The sequence below is a fragment of the Trypanosoma brucei genome, chromosome 2 (assembly GCF_000002445.2).
Source record: "Trypanosoma brucei brucei TREU927 chromosome 2, complete sequence".
Classification (NCBI taxonomy): Eukaryota; Euglenozoa; class Kinetoplastea; order Trypanosomatida; family Trypanosomatidae; genus Trypanosoma; species Trypanosoma brucei.
The window spans coordinates 815586-843427 of NC_005063.2; the positions used below are offsets into that span (position 1 = coordinate 815586).

General features: G+C 43.7%; 12 protein-coding genes across 12 annotated transcripts, besides 37 other annotated features; all 12 read right to left on the reverse strand.

Moving 5' to 3' along the window:
* Positions 1–27842: part of a sequence feature (sequence corresponds to BAC RPCI93-30M24) that runs on past both edges of the window.
* Positions 203–793, reverse strand: Tb927.2.4580 (hypothetical protein, conserved; the record flags this gene model as incomplete). Its single annotated transcript, XM_946554.1, has 1 exon — positions 203–793. The coding sequence occupies one exon, from the start codon at positions 791–793 to the stop codon at positions 203–205; it is 591 nt and encodes a 196-aa protein (XP_951647.1).
* Positions 1585–1623: a microsatellite.
* Positions 2020–2068: a sequence feature (CT-rich).
* Positions 2087–2207: a sequence feature (A-rich).
* Positions 2736–3839, reverse strand: Tb927.2.4590 (branched-chain amino acid aminotransferase, putative; the record flags this gene model as incomplete). The annotated part of the gene is made up of 1 exon (XM_946555.1): positions 2736–3839. The coding sequence occupies one exon, from the start codon at positions 3837–3839 to the stop codon at positions 2736–2738; it is 1104 nt and encodes a 367-aa protein (XP_951648.1).
* Tb927.2.4610 (branched-chain amino acid aminotransferase, putative) lies at positions 4575–5678 on the reverse strand (the record flags this gene model as incomplete). Its single annotated transcript, XM_946556.1, has 1 exon — positions 4575–5678. The coding sequence occupies one exon, from the start codon at positions 5676–5678 to the stop codon at positions 4575–4577; it is 1104 nt and encodes a 367-aa protein (XP_951649.1).
* On the reverse strand, positions 6451–7089 carry Tb927.2.4620 (hypothetical protein, conserved; the record flags this gene model as incomplete). Its single annotated transcript, XM_946557.1, has 1 exon — positions 6451–7089. One exon carries the CDS (start codon positions 7087–7089, stop codon positions 6451–6453), a length of 639 nt encoding a protein of 212 aa, XP_951650.1.
* Positions 7353–7379: a microsatellite.
* Positions 7905–8666, reverse strand: Tb927.2.4650 (hypothetical protein, conserved; the record flags this gene model as incomplete). Its single annotated transcript, XM_946558.1, has 1 exon — positions 7905–8666. One exon carries the CDS (start codon positions 8664–8666, stop codon positions 7905–7907), a length of 762 nt encoding a protein of 253 aa, XP_951651.1.
* Positions 8750–8804: a sequence feature (A-rich).
* Positions 9382–9511: a sequence feature (A-rich).
* Tb927.2.4670 (hypothetical protein, conserved) lies at positions 10103–11266 on the reverse strand (the record flags this gene model as incomplete). The annotated part of the gene is made up of 1 exon (XM_946559.1): positions 10103–11266. One exon carries the CDS (start codon positions 11264–11266, stop codon positions 10103–10105), a length of 1164 nt encoding a protein of 387 aa, XP_951652.1.
* Positions 11390–11454: a microsatellite.
* Positions 11527–11548: a sequence feature (AT_rich).
* Positions 11623–11647: a sequence feature (AT_rich).
* Tb927.2.4680 (hypothetical protein, conserved) lies at positions 12337–13572 on the reverse strand (the record flags this gene model as incomplete). Its single annotated transcript, XM_946560.1, has 1 exon — positions 12337–13572. The coding sequence occupies one exon, from the start codon at positions 13570–13572 to the stop codon at positions 12337–12339; it is 1236 nt and encodes a 411-aa protein (XP_951653.1).
* Positions 13844–13901: a sequence feature (CT-rich).
* Positions 14155–14178: a microsatellite.
* Positions 14216–14240: a microsatellite.
* Positions 14731–14786: a microsatellite.
* Positions 14931–14951: a sequence feature (AT_rich).
* Positions 15046–15111: a microsatellite.
* Positions 15174–15210: a sequence feature (A-rich).
* Positions 15320–15359: a sequence feature (AT_rich).
* Positions 15457–15500: a microsatellite.
* Positions 15525–15558: a microsatellite.
* Positions 15570–16025, reverse strand: Tb927.2.4700 (hypothetical protein, conserved; the record flags this gene model as incomplete). The annotated part of the gene is made up of 1 exon (XM_946561.1): positions 15570–16025. The coding sequence occupies one exon, from the start codon at positions 16023–16025 to the stop codon at positions 15570–15572; it is 456 nt and encodes a 151-aa protein (XP_951654.1).
* Positions 16057–16097: a sequence feature (T-rich).
* Positions 16479–16519: a microsatellite.
* Positions 16531–16551: a sequence feature (AT_rich).
* Positions 16566–16625: a sequence feature (A-rich).
* Positions 16765–16785: a microsatellite.
* Positions 16969–17030: a sequence feature (A-rich).
* Positions 17146–17233: a sequence feature (T-rich).
* Positions 17320–17347: a sequence feature (AT_rich).
* Positions 17361–17433: a sequence feature (CT-rich).
* Positions 17630–17660: a microsatellite.
* Positions 17772–17795: a microsatellite.
* Positions 17860–17906: a microsatellite.
* Positions 18531–19856, reverse strand: Tb927.2.4710 (RNA-binding protein, putative; the record flags this gene model as incomplete). The annotated part of the gene is made up of 1 exon (XM_946562.1): positions 18531–19856. One exon carries the CDS (start codon positions 19854–19856, stop codon positions 18531–18533), a length of 1326 nt encoding a protein of 441 aa, XP_951655.1.
* Positions 20395–20436: a microsatellite.
* Positions 21289–21369: a sequence feature (GA-rich).
* Positions 21577–21598: a sequence feature (AT_rich).
* Positions 21819–21860: a microsatellite.
* Positions 22436–22470: a sequence feature (AT_rich).
* Tb927.2.4720 (dolichyl-P-Man:Man(7)GlcNAc(2)-PP-dolichylalpha(6)-mannosyltransferase, putative) lies at positions 22552–24828 on the reverse strand (the record flags this gene model as incomplete). The annotated part of the gene is made up of 1 exon (XM_946563.1): positions 22552–24828. One exon carries the CDS (start codon positions 24826–24828, stop codon positions 22552–22554), a length of 2277 nt encoding a protein of 758 aa, XP_951656.1.
* Tb927.2.4740 (ribosomal protein L11, putative) lies at positions 25257–26285 on the reverse strand (the record flags this gene model as incomplete). Its single annotated transcript, XM_946564.1, has 1 exon — positions 25257–26285. The coding sequence occupies one exon, from the start codon at positions 26283–26285 to the stop codon at positions 25257–25259; it is 1029 nt and encodes a 342-aa protein (XP_951657.1).
* Tb927.2.4750 (hypothetical protein, conserved) lies at positions 26828–27808 on the reverse strand (the record flags this gene model as incomplete). The annotated part of the gene is made up of 1 exon (XM_946565.1): positions 26828–27808. One exon carries the CDS (start codon positions 27806–27808, stop codon positions 26828–26830), a length of 981 nt encoding a protein of 326 aa, XP_951658.1.

Here is a 27842-nt window from a genome sequence, read left to right on the forward strand (position 1 = left end):
TCACATACGTACAGAGGCAATCTTCTTCATGACAATCATCACAGTAACAAAAAAAAATGGTTATAATTAATATATAAACAAAGCAAAGCCCGTTCAGAACGGAAAGAAGACGACAAATAGGAATAATAAAAGTGGGAAAACAAAAGGAAAACGGAAGGAATATCACCATGTGACAAATAAGAACAAAAAGGAGGAGACGAACTTATTTAGTGAATTCCTCCTCTGGTGCACTGTAGTCATAAAATGCCCTGTTGTGCATAATGAGTCGCCCATCAGCGAAGTAAAAACTGTCGCTCGTCATCTCATTGGTGCCCTTCTCTATTGCCTCGAGCCATTCTGCATTGAATTGCGGCACATCATACACCGCCTCCCATGTATTGCGGGAGTGTGGGATGCAGAAGCCAAATTTAAAATCAAATGTCTTTACGAGGGTGTTGCGGAAGTAATGTCGTTCAATCATACGAAGATCCGGCACCGGTTTATCGCCGTTGACGCCAAATAAAAGGGTGGCAGACACGCGCTGCTTTCGGAGCATTGATGGCGGGAAGCGGTAAAATATGGTCCGTGCCGCCTGTTGTTGCTCTTCTGGGAGTTGAGCGAGGGATGCCACAGAGGGATATGTGCTGGCATCTCGCTCTACTTCAAACATAACTTGTTTGGTGTCCGCGTCGCGAACAACGAAGGAATAAAACTCAATATTGTACGTGTTAGCTGTGATTGGGCAAAGGAACCCAGTGCTCGGTGCCGTCAGCTGCAGCACATGTTCGGGAGTGACCTCGGTCGTCGCAGCCATGATGATAAACAAATCAAATAGGTTTTAAGCAGCAATAAAACGGTATAAGTATAATAAGTGTGACAAAACTAATCACAGCACACCCACAATAAAATCGAAAAGAAACTCAGGATTTGGAGGGAAATAATGAAATAAAAATGAAGGACAGAACAAAAAAAAAGGAGTGCAATAAAAATATCCAGACAGAATTTTTTTGTTCCTCTTTATATTTCTTCAAGTTACTCCCTTCCTTCTTTGTTACCTTTTTCTCAAGAATGAGAAATAGGAATACTTTTTGCGTTTAGTTTCGTGTTATTATGGTTGGGTTCCCTGTTGTTGTTTTTGTTGTTTTCGTCCGTGATGTAGAACTTGATTATTATCTTCTTTTTTTTTCTTTTTACCTTGGCAAACGGTAAATAACAAAACGAAACAATCACCTAAACAACTGCGAACAGAAAAGAAAAGAGGGCACAAATTAATGGAAATTAAGTAGAAAGCGCCACCTCCCTATTCACGTGCTGCTTCAATGTTCCGCGTCACGCCGTGGTTGATTTCTTCCTTTTTCTTTTGGTTTCTTTTCCGCTTGAGTATTATTTTTCTTTTTTGTGATAACAACAACACTCTTTCCTTTCCCTTCCCACTTTCTTGTCTTTTTTTTAAAATCTGTTTTTTTTGTGTGTGTGCTAGTTCGCTTCCTTTCTGTTCGTTATTTTGGTATACTTCTATTAAACAAAAGCAAAAACAAAATAATTGGAAAGAAAGTGAGGAGGTGCGGATAAATGAGCGGATGTAAAAAATATTCAAGAAACGGATATATATATATATATTTATTTATTTATTCATTCATTCATCAATATGCCACCAACTGACATAAACAGTTGGAAACGTGATAATACGAAATTTTATTTTAAAAAAACTTTTTTTCGTCTTCAAACAATAGAGACGGATTCAAATTAAACACACACAGCAAAGGGGGGCGAGAGAAATAGAAGGTTGGGAAAAGATCACAAGAAAGAAATAAAAAAGGACACGAGGCGCGCCACAACAAATTTCCTTCCATCTCTCCCAAACAACAAAAACAAAAAAGGTGGAAATTAAAGTGGAATAATAAAGTAAAACGGAATGGAGAAAACACATGAACGGAAAGCCTACGTGCGCACAGTACAGTTGTGCGAAAAAAACAACATAACAAACATATAAACCTATAAATAAAGATTTATTTCTGCTGTTATTGCTTTTATATTTTTTCCTCCTTCTTTCTCCCATTCATCCCTTCCTTTTCCTCCTCCTCCTCCTAAGCCATAAACGCTATTTAACAAAAATGGAGAAAGAAGAACAAGCAAAAACACAAAAGAAAAAAAAAGTAATAAGAAAAGAGACAAACAACACAAACTTCATCACCAACAAGAGCAAATCACAAAAAGGAAAAAGAAAATCAATTGCCCTGTCTCTTGTAGTTTTGTCACTTGCCCTTCTCCCTGTATTTTATTCGAATATACTCATCCTTCCCTTCTTATATACATATACATATTTCTCATTCCTCCTGTCAGAAAAATCCGCAAATTTTAAGACAAAAAGTAGAGAAAAGTAACCGTAAAAACGTATATGTTGATTAATCAATCATTAACCTATATTTAAATACAGATATATGCTTCAAGACCTTTTCAAAGCCACCAAAGGTAAACAAAAGGTCATTATATAAAAAAAGAACGGAAGCGACACCAAGGGAGGAAAAGCACTCCATGAATTATTTAAATAAATGTAAGTAGAGACAAAAAAGATCGTCAAGCTTCCTACCACAACTTTTTACAAAAAAGATACAACAATAGAGGATCCCCGACCATTTCTATTTTATCTCCAGTGTGCAATTACCCCGCCCCTTTTCATTCCCTTGTAAATGTGACCAAGCCTAAAATACCCACAAGTGCATTTCCTTCCGTAACCACTTATTGTCTCCCGTTGCTTAAGAAGTGGTACCAACAATGCGTGACCACTCATGTTCCACATCACCATATTGAATATCTGTAATCGCCTTTAGAACCCGATGTGTGAGCGAAGCCCCTGGAGCCGGGCATGGAACATTAAGCAACTCTCCCTTATATGACAGTGCTTCCACAGGGGACACAATAGCAGCCGTCCCACAGCCAAAGCACTCAAGCACACGTTTCTCCCGTAGCGCAGCAGTGAGCTCGTGAATGGTAAAGGAGCGTTCAGATACACGTGCCTCACCCCACTGCCGCACCAGCGACAAAATGGAATCTCGCGTCACACCGGGGAGGATCGTGCCATCCAACGGCGCAGTTACAAGTTCCACTTCATTTGAATTTGCAGAAGGACGCCAAAGACACATGAAATTCATTGCTCCCACTTCTTGCACTTCTTCTCCAGCGCCCAGCCATAACACTTGCTGAAAGCCAAGCTCAGACGCTTCCCGCTGCACCAGCATAGGCGCAGCGTAGTTCGCGCCAAGCTTCACGTTGCCGACCCCACCAGGCCAGGCACGGCGCCGCTCCTCCTCCACATGAAGTCTCACAGGTTTCATCCCAGAGGGATAATATGGTCCAACAGGTGAAGCAATCACGAATAACTTCGCTGCAGAACCTGCCACTGCGGAGAGTGTGCTTCCAGTCCCAATTACAGTGGGTCTCAAGTATAGAGAGTAACCACGCTCACTTGGGACGTAATCACGTTCCACTTTCACAAACTCCTCAATTAACTTTTGCAGTTCGTCAGGGTCAAATCCAGGGAGACATAAGCGTCGTGTGCTGTCCAGTAGCCGTCGACAGTTACGATCCGGGCGGAAGAGTCGGATATTGCCGTGACTGTCGCGATACGCCTTCATGCCCTCGAAGCATTGAATGGCATAATGTAAGCAAGCAGTCTGCGGCGGCAATGAAAGGTTCTCAAAGGGAACAATACGTGGTTTGCCCCATTTCCCATTCCCATCTGCATCAATTACCAACATATGTGGGCTGAAAAGAGTACCAAACATAACTCCCTGCAGTGAAGGAAGTGGCGGTGGATTTGCCACGCGTTGAACAGTGAGGTCCTTGGCGAGGAAAGTCATAATAAACTGTTGTATTTGCCTGTGGTTCCCAAATATCGAAGTTTCTTTTATCAATAAGTTGTTTATCACTGTCGTCTGTGTTAGGAATGATAATGATAATAGTAAAGTGAGCAAAATAATGAAAGGTTATCATACAACGGTGCACACAAAACAACATGGGTGACGAACCACTGCATAAAAACAAAACGACTTAACAAGGTAGTACTAACAAAATAAAAGAAGGACGCCACTAGCAAAAACGTACGCACAGATACTATACACTGCAGTACGGGCAGTAATTTTGTTAACGATATATCAGGCAATGTGTAACTGTATAATTTTACATGTGGAGTGTAGAGGTGGTAACGGTCGTACTTGCTTCGTTTCAGCATTTAACAATGAAATACAATAAAACCAAGCAGCACAACCGGACTTTGCTGAACGGGAACACAAACATATTATACGAGAAAGTACGCACCACATATACTAGCAGGATAGCTTGTATGGTATCCAAATGAGTTTGCGATATGGCAAAAATTAAAAATAAAATCCGTATCAGAAACAAAAAAATAGATCAACTTAATGGTTGTGAGTAACATGAATTGCCATTCACAGAAACGTTTTTCAAGTCACTTCAATCCAGAATCTAGTTCGTTTTCTTTTACTTCACAATGTTTCATTCCCTTGTAAATGTGACGAAGCCTAAAATACCCACAAGCGCATTTCCTTCCGTAACCACTTATTGTCTCCCGTTGCTTAAGAAGTGGTACCAACAATGCGTGACCACTCATGTTCCACATCACCATATTGAATATCTGTAATCGCCTTTAGAACCCGATGTGTGAGCGAAGCCCCTGGAGCCGGGCATGGAACATTAAGCAACTCTCCCTTATATGACAGTGCTTCCACAGGGGACACAATAGCAGCCGTCCCACAGCCAAAGCACTCAAGCACACGTTTCTCCCGTAGCGCAGCAGTGAGCTCGTGAATGGTAAAGGAGCGTTCAGATACACGTGCCTCACCCCACTGCCGCACCAGCGACAAAATGGAATCTCGCGTCACACCGGGGAGGATCGTGCCATCCAACGGCGCAGTTACAAGTTCCACTTCATTTGAATTTGCAGAAGGACGCCAAAGACACATGAAATTCATTGCTCCCACTTCTTGCACTTCTTCTCCAGCGCCCAGCCATAACACTTGCTGAAAGCCAAGCTCAGACGCTTCCTGCTGCACCAGCATAGGCGCAGCGTAGTTCGCGCCAAGCTTCACGTTGCCGACCCCACCAGGCCAGGCACGGCGCCGCTCCTCCTCCACATGAAGTCTCACAGGTTTCATCCCAGAGGGATAATATGGTCCAACAGGTGAAGCAATCACGAATAACTTCGCTGCAGAACCTGCCACTGCGGAGAGTTTGCTTCCAGTCCCAATTACAGTGGGTCTCAAGTATAGAGAGTAACCACGCTCACTTGGGACGTAATCACGTTCCACTTTCACAAACTCCTCAATTAACTTTTGCAGTTCGTCAGGGTCAAATCCAGGGAGACATAAGCGTCGTGTGCTGTCCAGTAGCCGTCGACAGTTACGATCCGGGCGGAAGAGTCGGATATTGCCGTGACTGTCGCGATACGCCTTCATGCCCTCGAAGCATTGAATGGCATAATGTAAGCAAGCAGTCTGCGGCGGCAATGAAAGGTTCTCAAAGGGAACAATACGTGGTTTGCCCCATTTCCCATTCCCATCTGCATCAATTACCAACATATGTGGGCTGAAAAGAGTACCAAACATAACTCCCTGCAGTGAAGGAAGTGGCGGTGGATTTGCCACGCGTTGAACAAAAATTTTTTTGGCGAGGAAAGTCATAATAAACTGTTGTATTTGCCTGTGGTTCCCAAATATCGAAGTTTCTTTTATCAATAAGTTGTTTATCACTGTCGTCTGTGTTAGGAATGATAATGATAATAGTAAAGTGAGCAAAATAATGAAAGGTTATCATACAACGGTGCACACAAAACAACATGGGTGACGAACCACTGCATAAAAACAAAACGACTTAACAAGGTAGTACTAACAAAATAAAAGAAGGACGCCACTAGCAAAAACGTGCGCACAGATACTATACACTGCAGTGCAACGAACAACAAGTAATTCTTTTCATAGAGAATGGTGGTGAACTCAAACGTGGGACGAAATAGGATAGTGGTATATAATGTTAGACCAAATCAGCAAGAAGAAAAACACTCTTCTCTCTCCAGTACCATTTACAACGGCACCTTTATCGTATATATATATATGCTTGTTTTTTTGTTTTTAATGATTCAACTCCTGCTATATTTTTTACTTATCCTTTAGTTTCGGTCTCCATTTACCGCATTCCACTGCAATAATATGTAATTCCCACCCTTGGGCATCTAGAAAAAAATGTTTGCCATTTACTTTTTTATTCGCCCCCTTAAGCTCTTCATCAGGCGAAACACTCGATCAAATGGGGCACGATTTCCTCTGCTATCCCTCTCGTGAAGCCGCTGCTTTTCCGAACAGTGGTGGTATGCTTAATAAATTGTATGTAACGGGTGTGATGATATTGCAACGGTCACAGTGACACATGCATGTAACAAATCTTTTAACATATTAATTATGATTTCGAGAAAAAGTATTTCCTCAGTGACGAGACGATTGTCGCCCTCTTACCCGACTGGTCTGCAGGCAGCTTCGTGCCTTGAGGGGGTCGTAGCATTTGCAGTCCATCAGAAATGCCACATGGTCCTACCTCCACTGAGAGAATTAGCCCTGTGGGCACAAGCCATAACATGATCATGAAGACAAACATATTCCCGTAACCAACCACCTCAGACGGCGCGTCTAAAGATACCAGGAGGTGCAGCCACAATACGGACTCTAAGAGAACAAAGAACCCCATGAACCATGTGAAGGGTTGTAGCAGCGGAAGGAGCGGGAAATGGCGCAAAGCGCGAAGGTACAGCCCATTTGTGATGCAACTAACGAGTGAACATAAAAAGTTCATCCGGTCCACTACCATAATGAAGACATGAGCACCCATCACGGCAACCACCAGCACACGGAGGACCTTACCTGCTCGTGTTGGGAACTCTTCTGCCAAGTCAGAAATCAAATTCATGGCACAGAAGAAACTGAACAAAGCAAAGCAAAACAGTATTCCAGTCATCACCAGCGTTACGAGATGAAAGGCACCGAAGCCTATTGGTTGCGATAACGAAGAGTAGTCGCGTTCATAAACATCGGGATAAGGCATTCACTTCCCTTGGTCACACACAAGGCGCACAAGCACAGATATGATAGAAGGCACAGTTTCACTCTCCTTCTCCTTCACACTCGGCAAGAAACTGCCGGTATTTTAATAACACAAGTTTGACAGGCTCTCACAAACTTTAACACCGTTTTTGCCCTCCTTTGTCTTGCGGCGTTACCTTTCTAATCACTTTGGTTGAAAGAAGAAGAGGGGAGGTGGAGGGAAATGAATGCAGCGGAAAAGAAAAGGATGGACGAGAGAGAGAGACACACACACACACACACACACAAACAATCAAACAAACAAGCATATTATGTATGTAAAAGGATAAAGAAAAGAGACACCACGAGACAAAAAAGGGAGTGAATACACAACATGGAGCCAGCCAGTAGTGCAGTGAGAGCATCTGGTAGACTGCTTAAAACTTTTTTAAAAAAAATCTATGCACCACTTCCCACCGTATCACCTGCAACCTTTGCTTCAAAACTTTCGACCGCAACACACAAACACATTTTTGTGGTAACCGTCAGCCCTCAGCGACCCTGTAAATTAGCATTTTTTTTTTTTCACTTCTTGGTCGCACATGTTGCATGCAGCGTGTGAGCACATGCATTTTTGAAGAAACTTCCCCATGGGCACCGAGAAGCACATACATACATATATGTATACGTGCTTACCTAAAGATTATCACCTCCCTTATCACCGCGGAACACATTTCCAAAAATCATCAGCACGAGACTCCCATGAAGTGTCTTTCCATCACATCTCACAATAGAACTACCATTATTTGCATCACTGCATTACGCCTCCATGTACACTCAACCACCCCATAAGGAAGATTCCTCCTCCACAATATCCACCTCATCACCTGCTACGCAGAGCTTAAATACACCACTAAACGGGACAGGTTGGCGCGCCGCCATGCATTGCACCGTTCCGGGTTCAATTGCAAGAACTACTTTACTCCCAACAGCAATTGAATCCTCCCTGAAGCAACGCGCCGTCAATTGTGCGTGACGAGTTGCCCGCGGGGGGTTTCCTCCGGGAGTGGAAACCCACGGCGGGCGCTCACAAGAAACCTGCACGACCCTCGTGTCCATATATTTTACCTCCTCCACTACGCCGACGAGCATTCCGTAGTGAACATTTGCAAGTGTTCCCACCACCGTAGAGCGCAGGCGCACACCCCCTTTATAACTAAACTCCTGCACGGACTCGGGGTGAATTGTTAGCGATTCCACATGAACAATAAGGCGGGGAGTTTTATCACCGGCATGTCCACTGGACGATCGAGCGGCTGCTGTACTTGCTGATGGCGAATCCGTCTCCCCAGCCTGAACGGGTTGAGGACGGTACAAAACACTCCGTAGAACAATGTCATAAATGGAGACACGATTCTGCAGTTGCTGCAAGGGAACGGCGACGTAAAAGTCAAATGACACGGTCTCGGGTGCGTACACATATCCGCGGCAGAGATGTAAGAACGGCTTCTGTGGTTGGTAGTACACGGGTTCTTCCTTTTTTTTCCGCACCGTCCTCTTCACACCCGTCCCTCTTGCCATCTTTGCCCGAATCGCCATTTTCTGTGCGCAAACTACTAAATTATGTGGGTACCTCTCCTATTTGTACCTACCATACGGTTTTAGAATCATTTTTTTTTTTTAAAAGAAAAGGAAAGAAATACAAAGAAGACAAAATGGACAAAAAAAGAAGAAAAGTGTTAACACGAAAATTATACGACGTCTCCCCTCCCCCTCCCATATATAAATATATTTTTTTGTCGGTTTACTTTTCTTGCCTCTTTGTTCATTGTATTTATTTCTCTAAATAAACAAACGTATAACTAACTTGCAGTTCCCTTTCGCTTTGCGCTTCTTCTCTTTTTTTTCCTTGTCACCTCCTTATTACCAGCAATGCGAAAACGAAGGGAGGAATACAAAAAGAAAAAGAAAGGAGGATGTTCTTTTGTTTTGCTTAAATGATAAATAAATGCATTGCCTCAAAGATGTTCAACATTATTAATTACACTTGGTATGAATAAAAAGATAATGAGGCACCGAAGGAAGATGGAACCCCCACTGAGGAAGTTCCACAACAAAAATGAAGGGAAAATGCCGACAGGTCTTAACTTGCCAGATTTTCGTTAACGATATCCGCTTCATATCTAAACATTCATTTATTTACTCCTCTCCCCCCTCATAGATTTTATTTACGTTTAAGTGGCGACACTGAAAGGCGTTGACTGCCGCTTACAACATCTTCAAACAACCTTCCACACAAATCATCAATAATGTGCAAACCATAGCAAAAGGAAAAATAACGAAATGGAAAACAGGGGAAGCAGTACAAAAGCAAAAAAAAAATCAAAAAGACAAAACAAAACAAAACAATTTAAGAAAACAAATATTAAGAAGAAAAAGAAAAAGGGCCAGAGGAACACAGAATCCAGTGAAAGCATACCGGTACTCTCATGTGTAGCAATAAAACAAAAATCGTAAAAAAGATGAATAAAGAAAAGGGAGAGAGAAAAAAAATTTACGTGAAATCCCCCATCATTTCTGCTCTTTTTCATTCGCATCCGTTCATCGCACCAATCAGTGTGTGATTAGCCTTCATAACAAATACAATTACCGGTATCAATAACTTCCTCCCCCTCAGACTTCATGACAGTAAAAAAAAAAAAATCGACCTCACACCATAACATTATGTTTCTTTTCTTCAGGCACCAACACCGTCAACATTTCCAAACAAAAACAAAACCACACATCCATTTCCTTAATTCAACTATGTTAAAAACGACAGTACGACCACGAAAACACAAAGGCCAACACATCCCCATGTTTTTTTTTTGCGCAGCGCGTGTTCGCGACGACTCATTCGTTCCCGATGCTTTCACTCCGTGTGGGGTCGAGGTAAAATAAAATTTTGAAAATTTTTGTAATTAAAAGCAAAATTTAAAGTCAAACGTAAGAGTCAAAGGTATAAAAAAAAAGAAAGAAGAAAAAAATGAACGTAACTACACGTCAGCGATGGCTTCAGGTAACTCAACTCGGCCGTCTGGGGTCGCGAGCCATGACTTCAGCTTTCGATGGTAATAACGACGTTGGACGGGATCCCAAAACGCATCTAACTTGAAACTGTAAAAGAAATCACTTTTTGAGTCATAAACCCAATCATCTGCACCTTCAATCTTAATACCCAAAGATGCAGCGGTGAGATATTGATCGTTTAATGCTTCCGAGGCCTCCGGTGCTTCAGCAGAGCTGGCCGGTGCTTCCGACTGTACCGTTCCATTATGTCGCTGCGTGACACGATTTTGTAGTCCGGCATTATACGAGAGGAGGCAAATACAAGTTAACATAGCAACCAAATCAAGTATAAGTGCCGCAACATACAAGCCGTATCCCCAACCGTAAGCAACAGTGCACTGAGGTGGTGCAAGGTGATGCGCAACGCAGCCTTTTTTCTCACATTTTGTGCGAAGGTAGAAGAGACCTAGAATGCACGCAGACAATAAAATACCAATGACTACCAAACCCATGACAACAGCGTGCAAACACGAACGAGTAGGCCGGCAAGAGATTCGAAGCATTACGGCAAGCGCCAACAAATTCAAACACAATTGCAGCCCACTCAGGGCCCACATGGAGGTGGTCAGCCGCGCTACATCAGTGGGGGACATTTCACAGACAACTCTTCCACTCAAGGCATCAATCAAGTTGAGATGGACATTCGAATATCCATGCTCCACACACACGTTAACAATGGACAAAAAACAAGTGGTGATTATCCCCACTGCACGATGGTTTTTGGGGCGGGCAGTAACAATCCACTCCGACGTTAAAAAGCTCAACATACGGAGAAATAAAGAGGGAATTAATATAAAGAAAAGGAGAATGATAAACCTGTCGAAACGATTTACACGGTAATATTTTCGTTCCTTGCGAAGCGCCACCTGTTCCGCTTCCCTCCGACAGCGTCGTTGTCCGTCTGTCAGCTGAATTGGTTCTGTTCCCAAGAGATGCGGGACAGCTACAGCCGATGGAACAACATCAGAAGATTCTTCATCATATTTTTGCCGTTCCCGCCTCTGATGCTGTTTTCTGTTTTCCCTTGCATTTTCTCGTGGTTCCATGTCAACAGCGTCATTTCTCCCAGTTACTCTCTTGTTTGACTCCATTAATGATAGTTACTTCTTTACTGAAGAGTCGCGAAGCCGCGAAACCTTCTTCTTTTTTTTTTTGTGTGTGTATTTGTGAAGTACAATCTCCTTGGTGATGTTAGTAGCCTTTTGTAGATTGAAACTGTTGTTATTGTTATTATTATTATTATTATTATTATTATTACTATTGCCAATATCTATTATTAAAAGTAGCGACCGCCTGAAACAGGAGGGTATCTAACAGGGAAAGAGAATGAAAGAAAGTGTCACACACACACAAAAAAAAAATAAATAAATAAACAGAATGCTGCAACAATAAGTTAAAACAACGGCAACGATGGGGGCGCAACCAATCCAATGTGTAGAAACTTAACAAATAAAAAATTAAAATAAAATAATCCAACACATCCGTTTCGCCATGGGGGATGGGAGAAACGGACAAAATAAACAAAATAAGGAGACAAAACAACAATAACAAATAATTTTTAAAAAGCCAATAGACACCGTGACGATATTGGCAGAAGGAGGAAACTCAGGAAAACTAAAGTACAGTTAACTGTAAGTAGCAACAACATACTGAACGAACAGAAAAATATAATGAATGAATCAACCGACACACTAAAAGTATCCAGTGCGTATATATACGTGTTTATGTGTCTGTATATTCATTTATTCACCTGTTTTTTTTTCATTTTTTAAAAGAAAAATTGAAAAACAAAGCGTAGGCGAGAAGGGGAGGTTTAAAACATTTTGGAAATGGCAAGAAGGTTTGTATAATTCGAAAGAGAAAAATATTAAAACACGAGGAACATCCCCCCCCCTTCCCCGCCGCCTTGGCGTAGAGCACAGCCAAACACATACACACACGTATTAACCGAATGGTCAGACGTCTGTCTTGCTGTGCCATGCACATAAAGTTATTTCCTTCTGATGATGACGATTATGATGCCAACGGCACCTCATGAAACGCACACAAATATCCCTCCGCTCCTCCCTTCCACAACTTCTCTTCCCCCTTTTTTGCTTCTTTTTTGGCATGTTTTAATATTGTAACAAACAAAAATCTGTTTGAGTCTTCCATAACGGGCTCACCTCCTCTCTGTTATTTGTAGGTAATGAGTAGACAAAAGTGAAAAGGCTTCAATGACGATGGATTGAGGCACAGCGGCAGAGACTGATGCTGCGACTGGTCCATGGCCACTATGCTGAGGGGGAAACAACCCATTATCTCCGAGAGGGAACCTTTCATCACTGCACAATAAAAGCAAAAGTAAGTCCCACTCCTGCAGGAGATAGAAAAGGATGTGTTCACCCTCCGCTCGCTCTTCATCGTTTAGCGCATTTGGCGGCACGGCCCTCAACGACATGCAGGAAATAACCTCATGCAGAAGGTAGAAAAGATGCTTAGCAAGTGCGGGGAGAACATCAACCACTGCACTTGAATCTGCAGCGCGGTGATCCCCAGTTGAGTTAGTCCGCCAGCGTGCCGCTCCGACAAGGTTATGAAGGGAACGAAGTATGGGAAGTAACAAGCTAACAAGGGACTCAACAACAGTTCCAGCGGCTGAAGCATGGGAACTTTTTTCACATACATGCGGATTCGTAGGAACCGGGCTAAACCGCTCGTGTATCCAACTGGCGGTTAACCGCAGCAAATAGTCGGGCGCGAGGTGACACAGAGGTTCCCCACTTTTCCAACTGTCAAACATGTCCCCCTCCCCCCCACTCCATCCAGAGGTTAATCCAAATGCATTTGTATCATGATTGGCCGCTACCATGTTGAGTGGCTTGTGAGAAGAGCTGTTGGCGCCAGCGTCCTGCTTTCGGTATTCACCCGCCCATTTTTGTTCACCCCCTCTCTCCTCATTTTCCTTCTGTCTAACTGGAAACTGAGCAGTAGTGGCGCAGGGTGTAATTTCCTCATGCATGGCACCAGTTCCACCCAGTAATGGCAATTGCTGGGTGGTATAACCAAACGCATTAATGCCTAACCCCTCCAAGAAGCTGGGCTCAAGAGGAAAAAAACGTCTGCGGAGTTTTTCTGCTTCGGCTGCGAGCGCCCGGGCGTTGGCTTCATGGAAGACAAACCACTCCCGCTGCCGGCTGACGTTGGCGTAGATGCGGAAAAGTTGCAATTGCAGCTGTGCTGTTATTTCCGAACCGCAGCCGCCTTCAGTCACAACAGATGTCAACTGCTTTTCTCGGATGCGTGGACAAACCATGGAGGCGCCTTTGTTGTTTTGTGGTTGCTTTTGTTGCTTTTGATACGGTTCCTCACCCACATTGGTGCTATAACGGAGAGCCTGGAAGAATCCCGAGGGCATCAGTAATAACTAATACGCATCCATGCACGCAAACGAAGAGCGGAGAGAGGTAGAGGTAGAGAACAGAGGTAGAAAACAATCACAAGCAGAATCGAAGCAATGAGCTGGTAGAAGCATGTGTGCGCGTAATTGAAACATGAGGAACTAAACGAACAAAACGGATCAACTCAAAACATCTTCTTTATCTTTATCCTTATTCTTTTTCTTCCCCTTCAACAAGGGTTATGAAAACAATACAGATGGACACAGTCACATTTATAGGGAGCCGCTATCTCTCAATCTCTCAATCTCTCTCTCTCTCTTTCTCTTTCTTTCTTTCTGCCTCTTTCCCCCCTTTTTCCTCCACAATATTGTCTCAATATAAAGATGAAGTGTGAGTCTCACTTTACTTTCCTCCACCTCTTTCCTTCAGAAAACCACACGATAAAGGTGAGGGCAGGAGGAGGGGGAAAAGTAAAGTGCATCGACGAACTGTGAAATAGAGGGAAAAAAAGATGAAAAGAAAAAAAAAAGTCACAACTTACCAACTGAAGAACACGAACCACTAGTTTACAACGTTTTCTCGTTTTCGTTTGTTTGTTTGTTTGGTTTGGTTTGGTTTGGTTTTTTTCTACATTTTAATATGCTCTTTCGGTAATGACAAAATAATAATAATAATAATAATGATAGAAAATACCTCACTTCAGGGAATCAAAACCTATCTCTCATCCTCCCACTTGCTTGCGATATAATAATAAACCTCATTATATGTGAGGAAGACTTCAAATGTAAATAAACCGTAGAAGTTACTGGAAAGCGGAGGAGAAGAAGAAGAATCGCGAAACAGAGGAAAAAGGAGGAAACAACACACAGAAGCACACACAAACCTTAACAAGGTATTGGGAAAAGAAAATACAATAGGAAAAGAAGAAAAAAAAAAAGAGGTATGTGCATAATCAACGAATCAGCCGATGAGTAAAAACGTCGGCTCTTAAGTGCCTCTTGCACAAGGAAAGTAAAAAAAAAGGAGGAACGAAAAAGAACCGCCACATCACCAATGAATACGAAGCAAATACTACCGATCATTTGTTGTTGTTGTTTTTTCCCCACCCCCTCTGTTTTTTCTTTTTTTTTTTTAATAAAAAGGAGGGAAATTCCTTTAATGCGTTCACTACACAAGATGATGATGATGATGATGATAATGATAATAATGATAATAATAATAATAACTATGAAGTAGAGGAGTTAAACACTCGATACTGCAAGGTAGTTTAGCGGGCTGCATACGATGCTTTGTTCTGATACACTGTTCGAAAACGGCTGCGGTTCACCATGCTAAAAGATGAGATGAAGCAACGAGTGGACATATGCTTCAGAAGAAAAAAAAAAATAAAATAAAAGAGAAATTGAATACGTCGAGGCGAAACTAAGACAAAAAAAACAAATCAAGGGAGTCACATGGGATTTCTAACCACTGTTACTTCACCTCCTCGATGTTGTTATTTTTGTTTCTTTTTTTTTTTATTGTGTGTTGTTGTTGTTGTTGTTGTTGTTGTTGTTTCCATGGTGGAAGCAAAACATTATTAATCTACGTTGCGCCAGCCTATTATTCAGAGTGTTGCACAAAACAAAACAACAAAACAAAACAACAAAAAAAAAAGGGCGCCAAATGAATCCCAATACTCAAAAAAAAAAAAACACTTTCTTCTGAGTGTTGTACGGCCCGATTCCTCATCTTCTCTTTTATTTCGCATTCCCCCTTCACTACTTTATAATTGTATTTTTTTTTATTTTGTTTTTTTTTTAATGATCACACCCAGTAAGTAAAATCCTTCACACTCACACCTTCATAAAAACTGTAGGAGAGGAGGGGAAAATTGAGGTTCATCCCAAAAAACAAAAAAAAGAAAGAAAGAGAAAGAGAGAGAGAGAGAGAGGGAGAGAGGGAGGGGAAAAAAAAAGAAAAAAAACCTAAAATGAAAATGAATATAAAAATAAAAATAAAAAAAATGAACAAATCAAGCGGTAGCGCATTCCTCATTATTGCCTTTTAGTTGCTGCGGCAATCTGTCGTGCGGGTGTGCTGCATGCCATGAATTTCCATCCATCTGCGAGTAATCCCAGTGCTTAGCGCATTCCTTTGCCCACCAGACGCGGCGCATCATCGACGTCTCCCGGTTGCTAGCGACATTTGGATATATAATTGGTGAGAGGGTTGCGCCAAGGCAAAACCCGAGGACGGTAAAACCAGTGAAGGTACTGAACACCACAAAACCGGTATTGCGCCGCCGCCTCACGTATCCGATTCCCAACAAAGTTGAAAACGCAGCAGCCCCAACTGCCAGCGTCAGTTGTTGACGGCGCACACGATATTGTTGACCCCATACACCACCTTCTTTTTCAAAACGCAAAAGGTCCTTCGGGTACATCATGGGAAGGTCAGCGACCAGTACTTTTCCATCTTTTCCTGTCATGATTCTCAAGCAAATGCCAACTCGTAGGTAGTTTCTCTTGTTTTCTTTTTTTACTTTTTCTTTTCTCCTTTTATGTAACAGTAAAAATGTATATATATGCGTGTGTGTCTCTCTCCTCTCTTCTCCCCTTTATTGCTACCGGTATAGTTATTTTTTTAACCCTCACTTGCTTTTCGTTCCTTCAGTAGTTTTCTTTCAACAAAAAAAGAGGAAAAAAAGTCAAAAACTGGGTTCACTAACTTCTCTCCTAATGCTCCTACACTACAACTACTTTTAGTTACTTTTTTTTTTTTCAGCCACCTGAATCACGCCAATAGTTTAAACGCCTAATTTTTGCAGCTCCGTATGGACCTATTTAAATGTGCTGGGAAGTTTTAGTCTGATCTACTTTGATATCACACGAAATTAAAATGACAAAAATGTAACTTGCTTTTCCTACTTTTTTTTTTCAAATGTATGTTTGTTTGTGTGTGTGTGTGTGTGTATGTGTATGTTTATTATATGGTTTTTATTAATTTTATTTTTTGAAATACGGTAGCGAAAACAAAATAAAATAAAACAACACCAAAAAAGAAAATAATAAGAGGAAAGAGTAAAATATATATATATATGTTAGAAAAAGGGGTATGAAATGAGAAAACAAAAAGTTAGGCAAGCGGAACGCATGGAAGGGGGAAAAAGAGAAAAAAAAGTCACTCGAACCCCTCCTCTTCCTCCTCCTCCTTAAAGGGGAAGCTCATATATTATATTATATTATATTTATTTGTATTTGTATTTGTATTTGTATCTTTATGTTTACACACTGACACCTCCCGCATAAGTTTCCTTCCTTCCATTTACTCGGCTCCCATTTTTCTCATATGCCTCCATGCATGCACACACTTACTGAGGGCGAAGCGGGAGTGGTGGAAAAGGAGGGAGTGCCAAATGTTTGGAAGACGTGAAAAGAAAAAAGGAAATAAAAAAACAAACATAAACATAAACAAATACAAATACAAATACAAATGAACACACGTCATTGAAAAAAAAAGAAAAGGGAGAACAAAAGGCGAAATTGTTCCTTTTCCGTGCGCAATAGACTGGCCGCGTATTCTTCGAGCGGTTTCAGTAGCACAAATGATTCCTTCTTTTTCCTTTGTTTCTAATTTTTTTTTTCTGTTCGTTATATTCCTCTTCCTACTTTCATTTCTTTTTTCTCTTCCTCTCTTCCACCTCCCCTCCGTCCATACCACATTATACCCTTCCTCTTTTCAGATAAACCAATTCTGCAGCTTAACTACTATAGTCTTACTAGATTAATATATATATATGATTAAATAATTGCATGTTTCTCGGCCTTTTTTGTCTTTTGTCTGTCCGTTTTTCCCTTTTTTTTTTTTTCCTCCCTCTTCTTTCCTTCTTTTTCCTTCTATACTTTCTCGTGTAGCCCTGTTATGGTTGCTGTTTGGATCCTTTAGACCCTCCGACACGTCTCTCAGCTTTTTTTTTCCTCCTGCCGCTCCGCCCCACCCCCTTTTCCGCCACGACTGCCTTCTTTAAAACTTCTCCATCTTTTTCCCCCTCGTCTCTCATCATTGCTTTTTGTTCTGCCCTTTCATTACCGATATTATTATTATTATTATTATTATTATTATTGGTGTTGTTGTTTCTGATGCTGCTGCTGCGTTCATTTTCCGCCCCCTCAATCCCATTCTCTCATAAAATACACGTAAATGTAAGTGTCCCCCAACGAAACTCCACTAGCCATTTTTTTTTCTTTTCTTTTCTTTTTGTTTTTCGTGTATTTTGTCCTCTGTTCTCATTGTTTCTCGAGATGATGTCAACACGAGGTGCAAATAATAATAATAATAATAATAATAACAACAACAATAATAATAATAACACCCATCAAGATCATTTGAACAGATTCCAATCGTTAGCTTCTTCTCTCCCCTGCCCTTTTGATTCACTGGCACTCACCTTCCGGTTACCATCATTGGTTTGAAAACAGTTATTGCGGCAACGGTAAATATGTCATAACGCCTTCTCTCTCTTAACTGCATCTCCGTGGTAAGAAATTATAGCGTGATCAATTGGACGGAGAGGGGTTTTAAAAAAAAAAAAAGAAAGAAACATGAGAAGAACAAAACCAAATAGCAACCGAATAGGAAGATGGGTGAGTCAGAGAAGAAATCAAGGACAAAAGGTAGAGGTAATGGGACAGGAAAGAGAAAAAGGAGATATGGGCTTCAGAAAGAGGGTTCCATCAACACAACGATACCTTGCTCACCGTTACCATGTCACACCACTACTCTTGTTGATTTTTTTTTTAAAGAAAAGGGAAAGGGAAAAAAAAACGAAGCATTGTTAACGTTATTTCTTTTTCCTGGTTCATTTGGACTACTACACCTTATTATAGCGCTGTGAAGGGGATTTAAAAAAAAAAAAGAAACAACAACAATAATAATAATAATAACCCCCGGCACAGTCGCGTGCCGAACACTACAATTTTTCAGAATTTGGGCTTCAGTCCCTTACGCGGTCGTCACGCACGCGGGGCCGCTCCCCCTCACGCGGGTACCTTCGGCGTGATGGACTGCGACTTCGGTCACGGCCCCGTTCCCGCTCCCGTGTGAATCGCTTGGGACTGCGACTGCGAGTTCGACTGCGACTGCGGCTGCGGCTGCGGCGTCGGTGCCGGCGTTCGTACGAGGGTGAGCGGGACCGGGAACGGGGCCGCCTCCTGTCGTATTCACCACCCACACGACGGTCATTGTAAGGAGGCCTTCTGCCAACATCCCCTCGTCTGTCACCACCCATAGGACCCATGTAATAACCACCAGGAGGTGCATGTCCCATACGTCCCATTGCGCCCATATTACCCCCACGGTTGCGGTCGTACGAGCCGGGCTGCATGCGACAATCCCTCGCCATGTGACCCGGACGACCGCAGGTGCGGCAGGTTGGCTCACCACGGCACTGAGTGGCAACGTGACCCTCTTTATTACATTTGAAGCACCGTTGTCGCTGACGCCTCTCAATCTGCACACGGTGCCCATCCATCTCCGTACCGTCCATCTGAATGGCAGCCGCACAGGCACTTTCGTCTGCGAAACCAACAAAGGCGAACATCTTCCTTTCATGAATAAAAATATCCACCGGCTCGCCAACTGCCGCGAAAAAATTGCGAATAGAGTTCTCTGTTACATCTGGTGGAAGGTTCTTGACGACGACCTTCATCTCCAGTTGACTCTCCCGACTCACTGTCCGCTTGAGCTCGACATTAATGATGGTGCCGTTGAGTTCTGTGCCGGTCATTTTTAGAGCAGCTTCAACAGCTTCGCGGCTGTCAAACCCAACAAAGGCGTAGCGACGACGGGGTTCCAGAAAGAAATCCAAAATAGTACCTGCGCTTTGAAACATATTCCGTAGTTGCTGTTCCGTTGCGTCATCAGGAAGGTGACGTACAGCAACCTTGTAGTCGTCACGAAAGCGTTTCTGCTTATTGCTTTCCTCTGTATTTCCCGTATCCGACAGGCCATCACGATTTGCCCCATTGGAGACCTCTCCCGCGGCATCCTCAGCAGAACCCGCCCCCGCGCCGTCTGCCTGCGGAACATCCTCCGTCGTCTTTTCCACGGCCTCCACTTTCAGTGTTACTCCAACATCGAATTCACAACCATCCATTCTTAGAGCTTCCGCGTAATCGTCTTGGTTCTTGTAGGAAACTGTCGCCTCCGTCCCAGCGACGCTGCATTCCGTCACTTCACCAAAGCGGGTAAAAAATTCACGAACCGCGTCGTCGGCGGTTCCGTCGGCAAGTCCAGCCACCCGAAGGGTATATTGTTGCATGCTGTTTTTTACCGTTGACTGCTTTTCTCCTGCCTACCACTTAATTACCCTTTCCCCCCTTCTTCTGAATGGTTTTCGTTACAGGTACCCACCACCTAACCACCTTCTTCGATTAAAATGGATATACCTCTCCAGCAAAGAGTAGCAATTATCTACTCTTTTTCTTTTTTTTAAAAAAAAAGTTTGTTTTTCCCTTTTTTAAATTTTTTTTCCTTTCCTGACGCAGTGTATATCTGTAAGATTACGCGTACCCCAGATACCTTTCCTGCGTTTTATGTTTCCGCTTTGGTATCCGCCGTGTGAAGGAAAACGCGAAACGGCCTCGTTCTTTGAGTTCCTTTTTTGGGGTGGGAGGGGAAAGCTTCTTTCCCTTTCGTCTTCTTCCTTTCTGTTTTTGTCGCCGTCTCGAGACTCCTCCTCCGTTGCCTAATCAACAATATTGATAATAATGTTGTTCCTTCAGTAATAATGTCCGACAGACTAACGCACCTCTAAGCTTAGCTCTGCGCCAAATCAGAACTACTACGATACGGTTTTGTATATATATATATATATATATGTAAATGTATATACATACATACAATTACGATATTGTTGTTGTTGTTGGAAAGGGTTAGTGTGTTGATACGCATGCATGAGGAAAGGAGCATAAAGACACATCATAATACCCGGTGGTTATTGTTGCAGCAGTGATGACGGAGCTTCCAGTCAATCAGTCAGTCGTGAGTTCGGTTTCATTTTTAACGCATCCATGGGAGTCCTTCAAATTTCCCCACACTTCGGAACCTCACATCAGCACATATCGCGTAGAAACGAGCACACTTACACGAAACCACCATACAAACATGAGCCATTTCCCTCCCCTCATGCCTTTCATTCGCATTCAGTAAATTAGTTTAGTTCATTGAGTATTGTGTTGCCGTATTTGCTCATTGTTCTTATCTGATACATATACGTATACAGCTGCGTGCGAGTGAACGTTATGGTTTGGGTCGCAGCACACCTCACCAAATATCGCACACAAACGTTCACCCAACCACTCAGTCATACATAAATTCACGTGCACAGGATATGTACAAGTAAAAACAACAACTACAAAAGAAAAAGCAACCATCGTGTACACGACCATTGTAAACAGTACCACGAAATACGCACGAACTGACACGACATCACAGCGCAACATATGCAAACTAAAGCCTCTCCCTCATTGCTCCTTCCAACTCAAACAAACCCGCGTCACCACGACAACACGACACCACCTCCCCTACCACCACCACAACAAAAAACATATACAACAAAAAATACATACGCGCATGATTTTTTTTTTTCATCATTCGTCCCCCCACCCGCACTAACCAGGAAATTACAGCGGGTGAAGGAGGTTTGAGAGTACACAGTCAAGTGGTAATTAGCTCACATAACCACAACATACGAATGGAAAGAGAAAGGGAAAAAGAAAGGTTAAGGTAAGGAAAGGTAAGGTCGAAAAAAAAAAACGGAAAAAAAAAAGAAATATAGCAACACATAAGCGAAATGAGATAGAGAAACCCACGCCTTCCCCCTCTCTTTCTCTTTATTCAACTGACTCCTCACCCTTTCAATTATCCATCAACAATGGTTCCCCATCACACTCCTCACCACTTCCTCTCCTCCCACCTTACATGCATACCCTTTCGTGTCCACGCTCCCATTTGATTAGGTGTCCTGCACCTGAGACATGAAAATAAAATAAAAATAAAAAACAAACCCATTTATTGTGTGTGTGTGTGTTTCGTTTCTCCGTCACTTTAAATTTAACATATTTATTTATTTGATCGCTCTTCCCACACACACCTCCCGTCGCGCACCTGCTTGCCTCATTGCTTGCCTGCTACTGCCTCAGATTGTATATACACAAACACACTAATTTATGTAAAGCAAAGGAAGCAACACCAACAAAAATATAATTGGAGGGATGAAGCAAATGAATAAACAAATAAATAAGTGAATGAATTAATGAATGAAGTAAGTAAGGAACTTCAAAGTGTTTGGAAACCCACGAGGGGGGAAAAGAAAAAGTAGTCATAACGGCAAAGAGGGGGAAACCAGTCAGTCTCCGCCACTGAATATCATGACACTCACAGGTCATTCCTACTTTCCCGAAGATTGGCAGTAGGAAGCATTAGGCGCCGGTATTAGAATCAGAATAAAAACTTATAAGGTATGGAAAGTAGTCTTCATGAGCCGCCCTATTCGCAACGGCGAGGCATCAAATAATAAATGGAGGGATGGAAAACGCTAGTATTTAAAGAATGAAAACAGGAAATAAGGGAGATACATTCCCTCATTTCCTGATGGTACCTTCACAGCACTGCAATTGTTTGCCATCACAGATTCGAGCACACAAACACGCGAGGACACGTACCACAGAGATCAAGTGCCGACACATAAAGTGGCATCCTTTCCACAAAAATTTAAAAAAATAGAAGACAAAAGACAGTAAAGTCGAGAAAGGAAAAAAAAAAAGAAAGGGGACAACACGAAATGAAACACAGAAGACAAAAATTTTCCAACGTGTGTTAAATTAGAGAGCGGGCAACAATATAAACAATTTTACAAAATATATTTATTAATAGGCATATATTTATTCGCCAAAGACAAGTGGCGCACGTGCTAAGTGCACGCGCAGCTCTGAAAGCAGGTAAGGACACGTGCCTCAACATCGTGGACCAAGGGCAATAAGGAAAGGTTTTCCCTCCGGGTCCGCCTGGTCCGCAACCTCATGTCGTTTCCGCAACCAAAACAACTGCATAAGCCGCAATTTGAGCATATGCAGTCTATTGGACTCATGCACGACTGCGATTTCATTGTACTCCCCGTGCTTGCGGTGAAGCTCCCGCTGCGAGTACCGCGAAATCACGTAATCTATGCCTTCAGAGTTGTACAAGTCATTAGTTTCGTCAAATCGTATTTCTTCCTTAATGTATTGCATCTCCAGCCCGCGTCTCTGAAGCAATATCGAAAGACTGAAGGCATCTGATACCTCTGTGCGGCTGCTATCGCCACCACTAACAACAGCGGGGGATGGCACATTGCCCGTCCCAAACAATTCTTCATCATGAAGCCCAGTGTCGCCAACAACTATTGATCGTCCGACACTCATTAGCGCGCGGAAAGGAAATGTCAAAAGTTTAACAAAGCGATCCGACACCTGCTGTGAAGCGCCAGCGGTTGCAAATGTGCTATTTGTGGGGTTCCGCCTCTGTATTTTATGCACCTTCTGGAAGCGGCTGATTCCAGTCATTGCTGCATAGGCGTCAATGAAGACAGAAATAGAGTTGCTCCTGTTCGTTCTTGTGGTTAGGCGCCGACTTAGGCACGAGGACGAGTTCCTAACATCTTTTTCTACAGCGTGGTGAAGACGTCGTAGAGCCTCGGACCCCGGGTAATTATCAGCGCTCAAGTACACAGAAAGCAAAACGGTCGCGAGCTGCACAGTGTACAAGAGGACTATCAAAGATGCGATGACAGAGCGCCGGGTTAAGCAAGCAAGAAACCACCTCGGCCTGACATTAAAACCACCCTTCCCATCTCCTCTGCTGCGCAGGTTTGCACCCTCATTCCTCCACTTTACTAGCGTAGCACGCCCCTGTACAATTCCCTTTCCTTTTGTCACCTCCAATGTGCAAGATGACAGTGGCCGCGCGAAACACTCGTCCCATAGGCGTGTACCAGCCGCCGCTAGGGGCACCAGCAACCAGGGAAACACAATCATCAAAAACCGAACTTCCTTGTGGGGAAGCAAACTGTACAATACGATGAAGAGACTTGACGGTACCAATAAGTCAGCGTACCGCTCGCTGGTGTCCAGAAACACCCAAAGCGCACAGTGGGCTGCAGCAGGTGATGGTTCTTCACTAGTTGTTCCTTCTCTTCTGCCCGCGCCCGACAACCTATGCAATGCAAAATATATGTTCCCCCACCCCATGCACACTAAAGTAAGCCACAATGGATACAGAAAGAGCAAGCTGCGCGGCAGTGCCACCAGCACGTACCAATATACGGGCAGCCTTCCCCACCTCCACGATTGATTCTCTGCGGTGTTAAACAGGAGAACCACGGCTTCCGGCCACACCAACCTCCCCCACAAGTAGCTATCCATCCCAATACTGAAGATAACGACAGCAGCCACCGAACAGATGCCCGCCGCGACGCCACGCAGCAACGTGATGTCACCTCTCAACAACAAGAATAAAGAGTAAGGTGCCAGCAAGACCAGAACATCACATCGAAACAACGCTGAGGTAGCGCTGAGCAGTGCAATTGCCCAATAGTATTTGCCACGGCAAGTAGCACCACATGCTAGAGTACACATTATAAGTCCGTACGTGTTGGGCAACGGCCGCGTTGCATAAAATACCAAATGAAATTGCGACAGGCACAACAAGTAAAACACACTCGAAACATGCCGCATACTGACAGGGCACCTGGCTGCGGCAACACGTGAAGATGTGCTCTTGAATTTTTCCCATTTCGCAGCGCTGTCAATACCACAACCAACATAACCGAGAGCACAGCAGGTGACGACGCCCAAGGTCACCCGACACATGTTAGAAGCAAGCATTGGAAACAACGCAAACAACTCCTCAGAAGAACCCACAAGACCAACATCCTCCACCAGTCGAACAAACCATGCAACATCTCCCGCAACAACATACTTCAATGGTTCCAATAGGAACCTTACGACATAATTCACATCACAGAGAAACGGCAACATCGCCAACGACGCAACAAACCAAGGTCCAGTAAACGTTCGAGGAACCACCCCAGGCGAGCTTAAATGGTCAAAACATGCTCTTTTACCACAAAGCAAAAAATCATGCATCGCCTGCATACCGAAGCTCTCCTCCACTTTCGTATAAGGGCAAACTATTTCAACAGAAATGACACAAGCCAACAAAAATAAAAAACTAAAAAACGATAAAACAGTCATTTACAGATAAGACTACGTGAAAAGGAAAAGAAAAAAAATAGAAATTTAAAAACTGCACTCACTCACAGAGAATATACATTACACGTCACAAGCATTCAAATACAGCACAAAAATAAGGTTGACAACGAGCTTCCGGTGCACACACCAACCCGTAAACGAATAACAAAGCACATCAAAAACACAAAACTACCAAGACAATCGATAAGGTAACTGTATGCCACGCCAACCAGTTGCAGCGCAATGCTCATACTGGCAAACGTGGCACACGCTGCGCCAAGGCTCACAGTATCAACAGTGATGTAATCGACAGAGCGTTACCAAATACATCACCACGACAGGACATAGCACACTACGGAACCTGCAACATTACGATATAGCTGCAAAACAAAACAACAGGAAAAACAATTACTGTATATCCACAACACCGGTCACAGCTGCGCCCCATCACGCGTCCAGTACACCTCCCCACTCATTGCAGCCTCGTCCATCTGCTTCCGCTTCTCACCTTCAGGGAGTCGGTAATTCATAAAAACAATACGCATCTCCTCTGGCGTCATGTCCTTCACCCAACCTCGTGCATTCAAGTAACGTCGAGCAAGTTCCCGCTCCCTCAAATCACGATGATAAGGGCTCAGTGGGTGGCTCGCTCTCCACAGGGTATCCAGTAAACAGGGGTCACGCAAACCCTCCTCAATCTGTTCATCCGTCAGTGGTGACATATTGGGCCGGTGCAACCGCTCAATCAGTGGTGCCTCTTCAAGTTCACGCTGCCTCAACGTAGTATATTGTTCCATGTGTATACGCCTGTACCTTTCGCATTCCTCCGTGTACTGCTGCTCAGTCATATCTTTCACGGGGGAACTGTAAGGTGTATCTACGCCAATGAAACAAACACCCATCCGCCTGGCTTGCCCAACAACGCGTCGTACACGGGTCTCCAGTAACGGGTACTCTGGACGTCCCCAACACAACGGTTTCATTTTCGCTATTTCGTATGCCATCTCCAATGTCATCAGAGCACAGTAGTGCCCTCGCAGCGGCACAGGTCCCGTCTCCCGCCGCTTCTTCCGAAGTGCACGCAGAATGAACCACGCAGTAGGTGGCGGTTCAATTGTAAAAAGATACGATTTGTCAAAGTACACTTGGATGCGAACAATCAGCTCGACATCTTCCTTGAAGTGTGGCTTCGTCCGGTCATTGAACACCTTCGCAAAATCCATCGCCTTCAGCCCAAGTTTCGAAAACTCTTGTCCCACGGGAGGACCCGTCGCCGCCTTCCCAGCCTTAATAAAGAAACGCCAGTTGTGCAATACACGCTTCCCAGGAAATTCAGGTCGCCCAAATATATCCCTCGCCTTCTCAACCACCAAAGCTTCAGGCAGTCGGTTTGAACCAGGTTCTACACACACCGTCTTGGGCCGTGCCCTTAGTTGAAGGACGCCACACGCGCGGAGCATCAGTCAACTGTCACTAAATGGCTTACACACAATTACTAGTTGTAAGTCCTTATATACAGTTGCGTACCAGAAGAGAAGAGGGAAGAGATAGTAACAGCAAGCATCCAAAGAAATGGGCGAGACGGTATACAGGAAACATGTGTATGCATGTAGGCAGTAAGTAGAGCCCGTGCAGCAAGCAAAGGAAATGGTGAAACAGCACAATTACCGTATAGTGAAGAGAAGCTTCAGAAACACAAATACAACAAAATGTAAAGGGAAGGGAAGGAATAATACTGAGACCACACACACACGCACACAGAAAGAGAGAGAGAGAGAGACGTACAGACAAACAAGGAGAAAAAACTCCTCACGATGATTCACATTCCAACACGCGGCATACGACAGTTCCTACCGCAACCGCGTCGCGCCATATTAACGCACACACTCACTCCATAAATGAATCAAATGTTCAGCACCCGCATCGATCACATCCTAAGCAATGCATTACTCAGTGCATGGCCAAGGGGAGAGTGCACATCCCAACAAGCTATAATAGCATCCTACTCAATTATACCACACAGAAACGACAAGAATAACAGGATACAACAAACAGGAAACGGCACCTTGTACAGAAGGAACACACTCAATAGTGAGTACATCTCCCTCCCAGAATCAGGTGCAATAACATTCGTCATTCTGCTTGCCTCGCCGACAGCTGCTTCATACCCATTACTGCACCGACCGCTAGGAACAGTACCTGAAGCACAGTTAACAGGAGAATAAACCAATGGAGAAGCCGAAGCAGCAGTCTGATCCCCAGCACCCTTTGGGGAGTGACGGCTCCTCAACGCTGTCGAAGGTGGAGACACCTCTCCTCCAGCATTCCTTACAGCTGAACCTAACTGTGGCTGTGCTGCCGGAGCTTTCTCCACAGCCGCAGTCTCACAACCTTCCACAAGTCCTTCCACCTTTCCATGACTTCGCTTCATCACAAGGCTATCCGGAACACCCAACTCCCCATAAATACAGCGAAGTGCACACCGAACAGCATTCCGCTCCCTCGCCTGCACACGTCCACGTTGCTTCCAAAATGCAGCAGCGACGTCCGGACCGCTAGGGCCCTTGCTACTACAGTCACCTCCAAAGAAACCACTCACAGACTCATACGGTGCCATAACTTCCCTCGGCACCACACATATATCCACGAACACCTCATCCCTTGTGCCAGCGTCTGGCAACTCCACAGCTCCTTCCTCCACGCCACCACGCCTCGCTGCGAGACGACGGAGCCTACGGATGTCAAGCATAAACTTCACCCTCACACATTCACCAGCAAATATCAGTCCAACAGATGGTTGAACACCATAGCGATTGCGTACAGCACTGAGAACTTTGAACGCCACAACATTCTCACAAGGGTCCTCAGTACGTACAAGTAGACTACTTAACTCGATAATATTCTCAATACTGGCATCCGTCAGAGGAGAAGGAAAGTACAGGCACTCCTGTGAAAAACAAACAATGCCCCCACCACCCTTCATCGTGGATGAAAGATACGAAACACTAATTACTCAC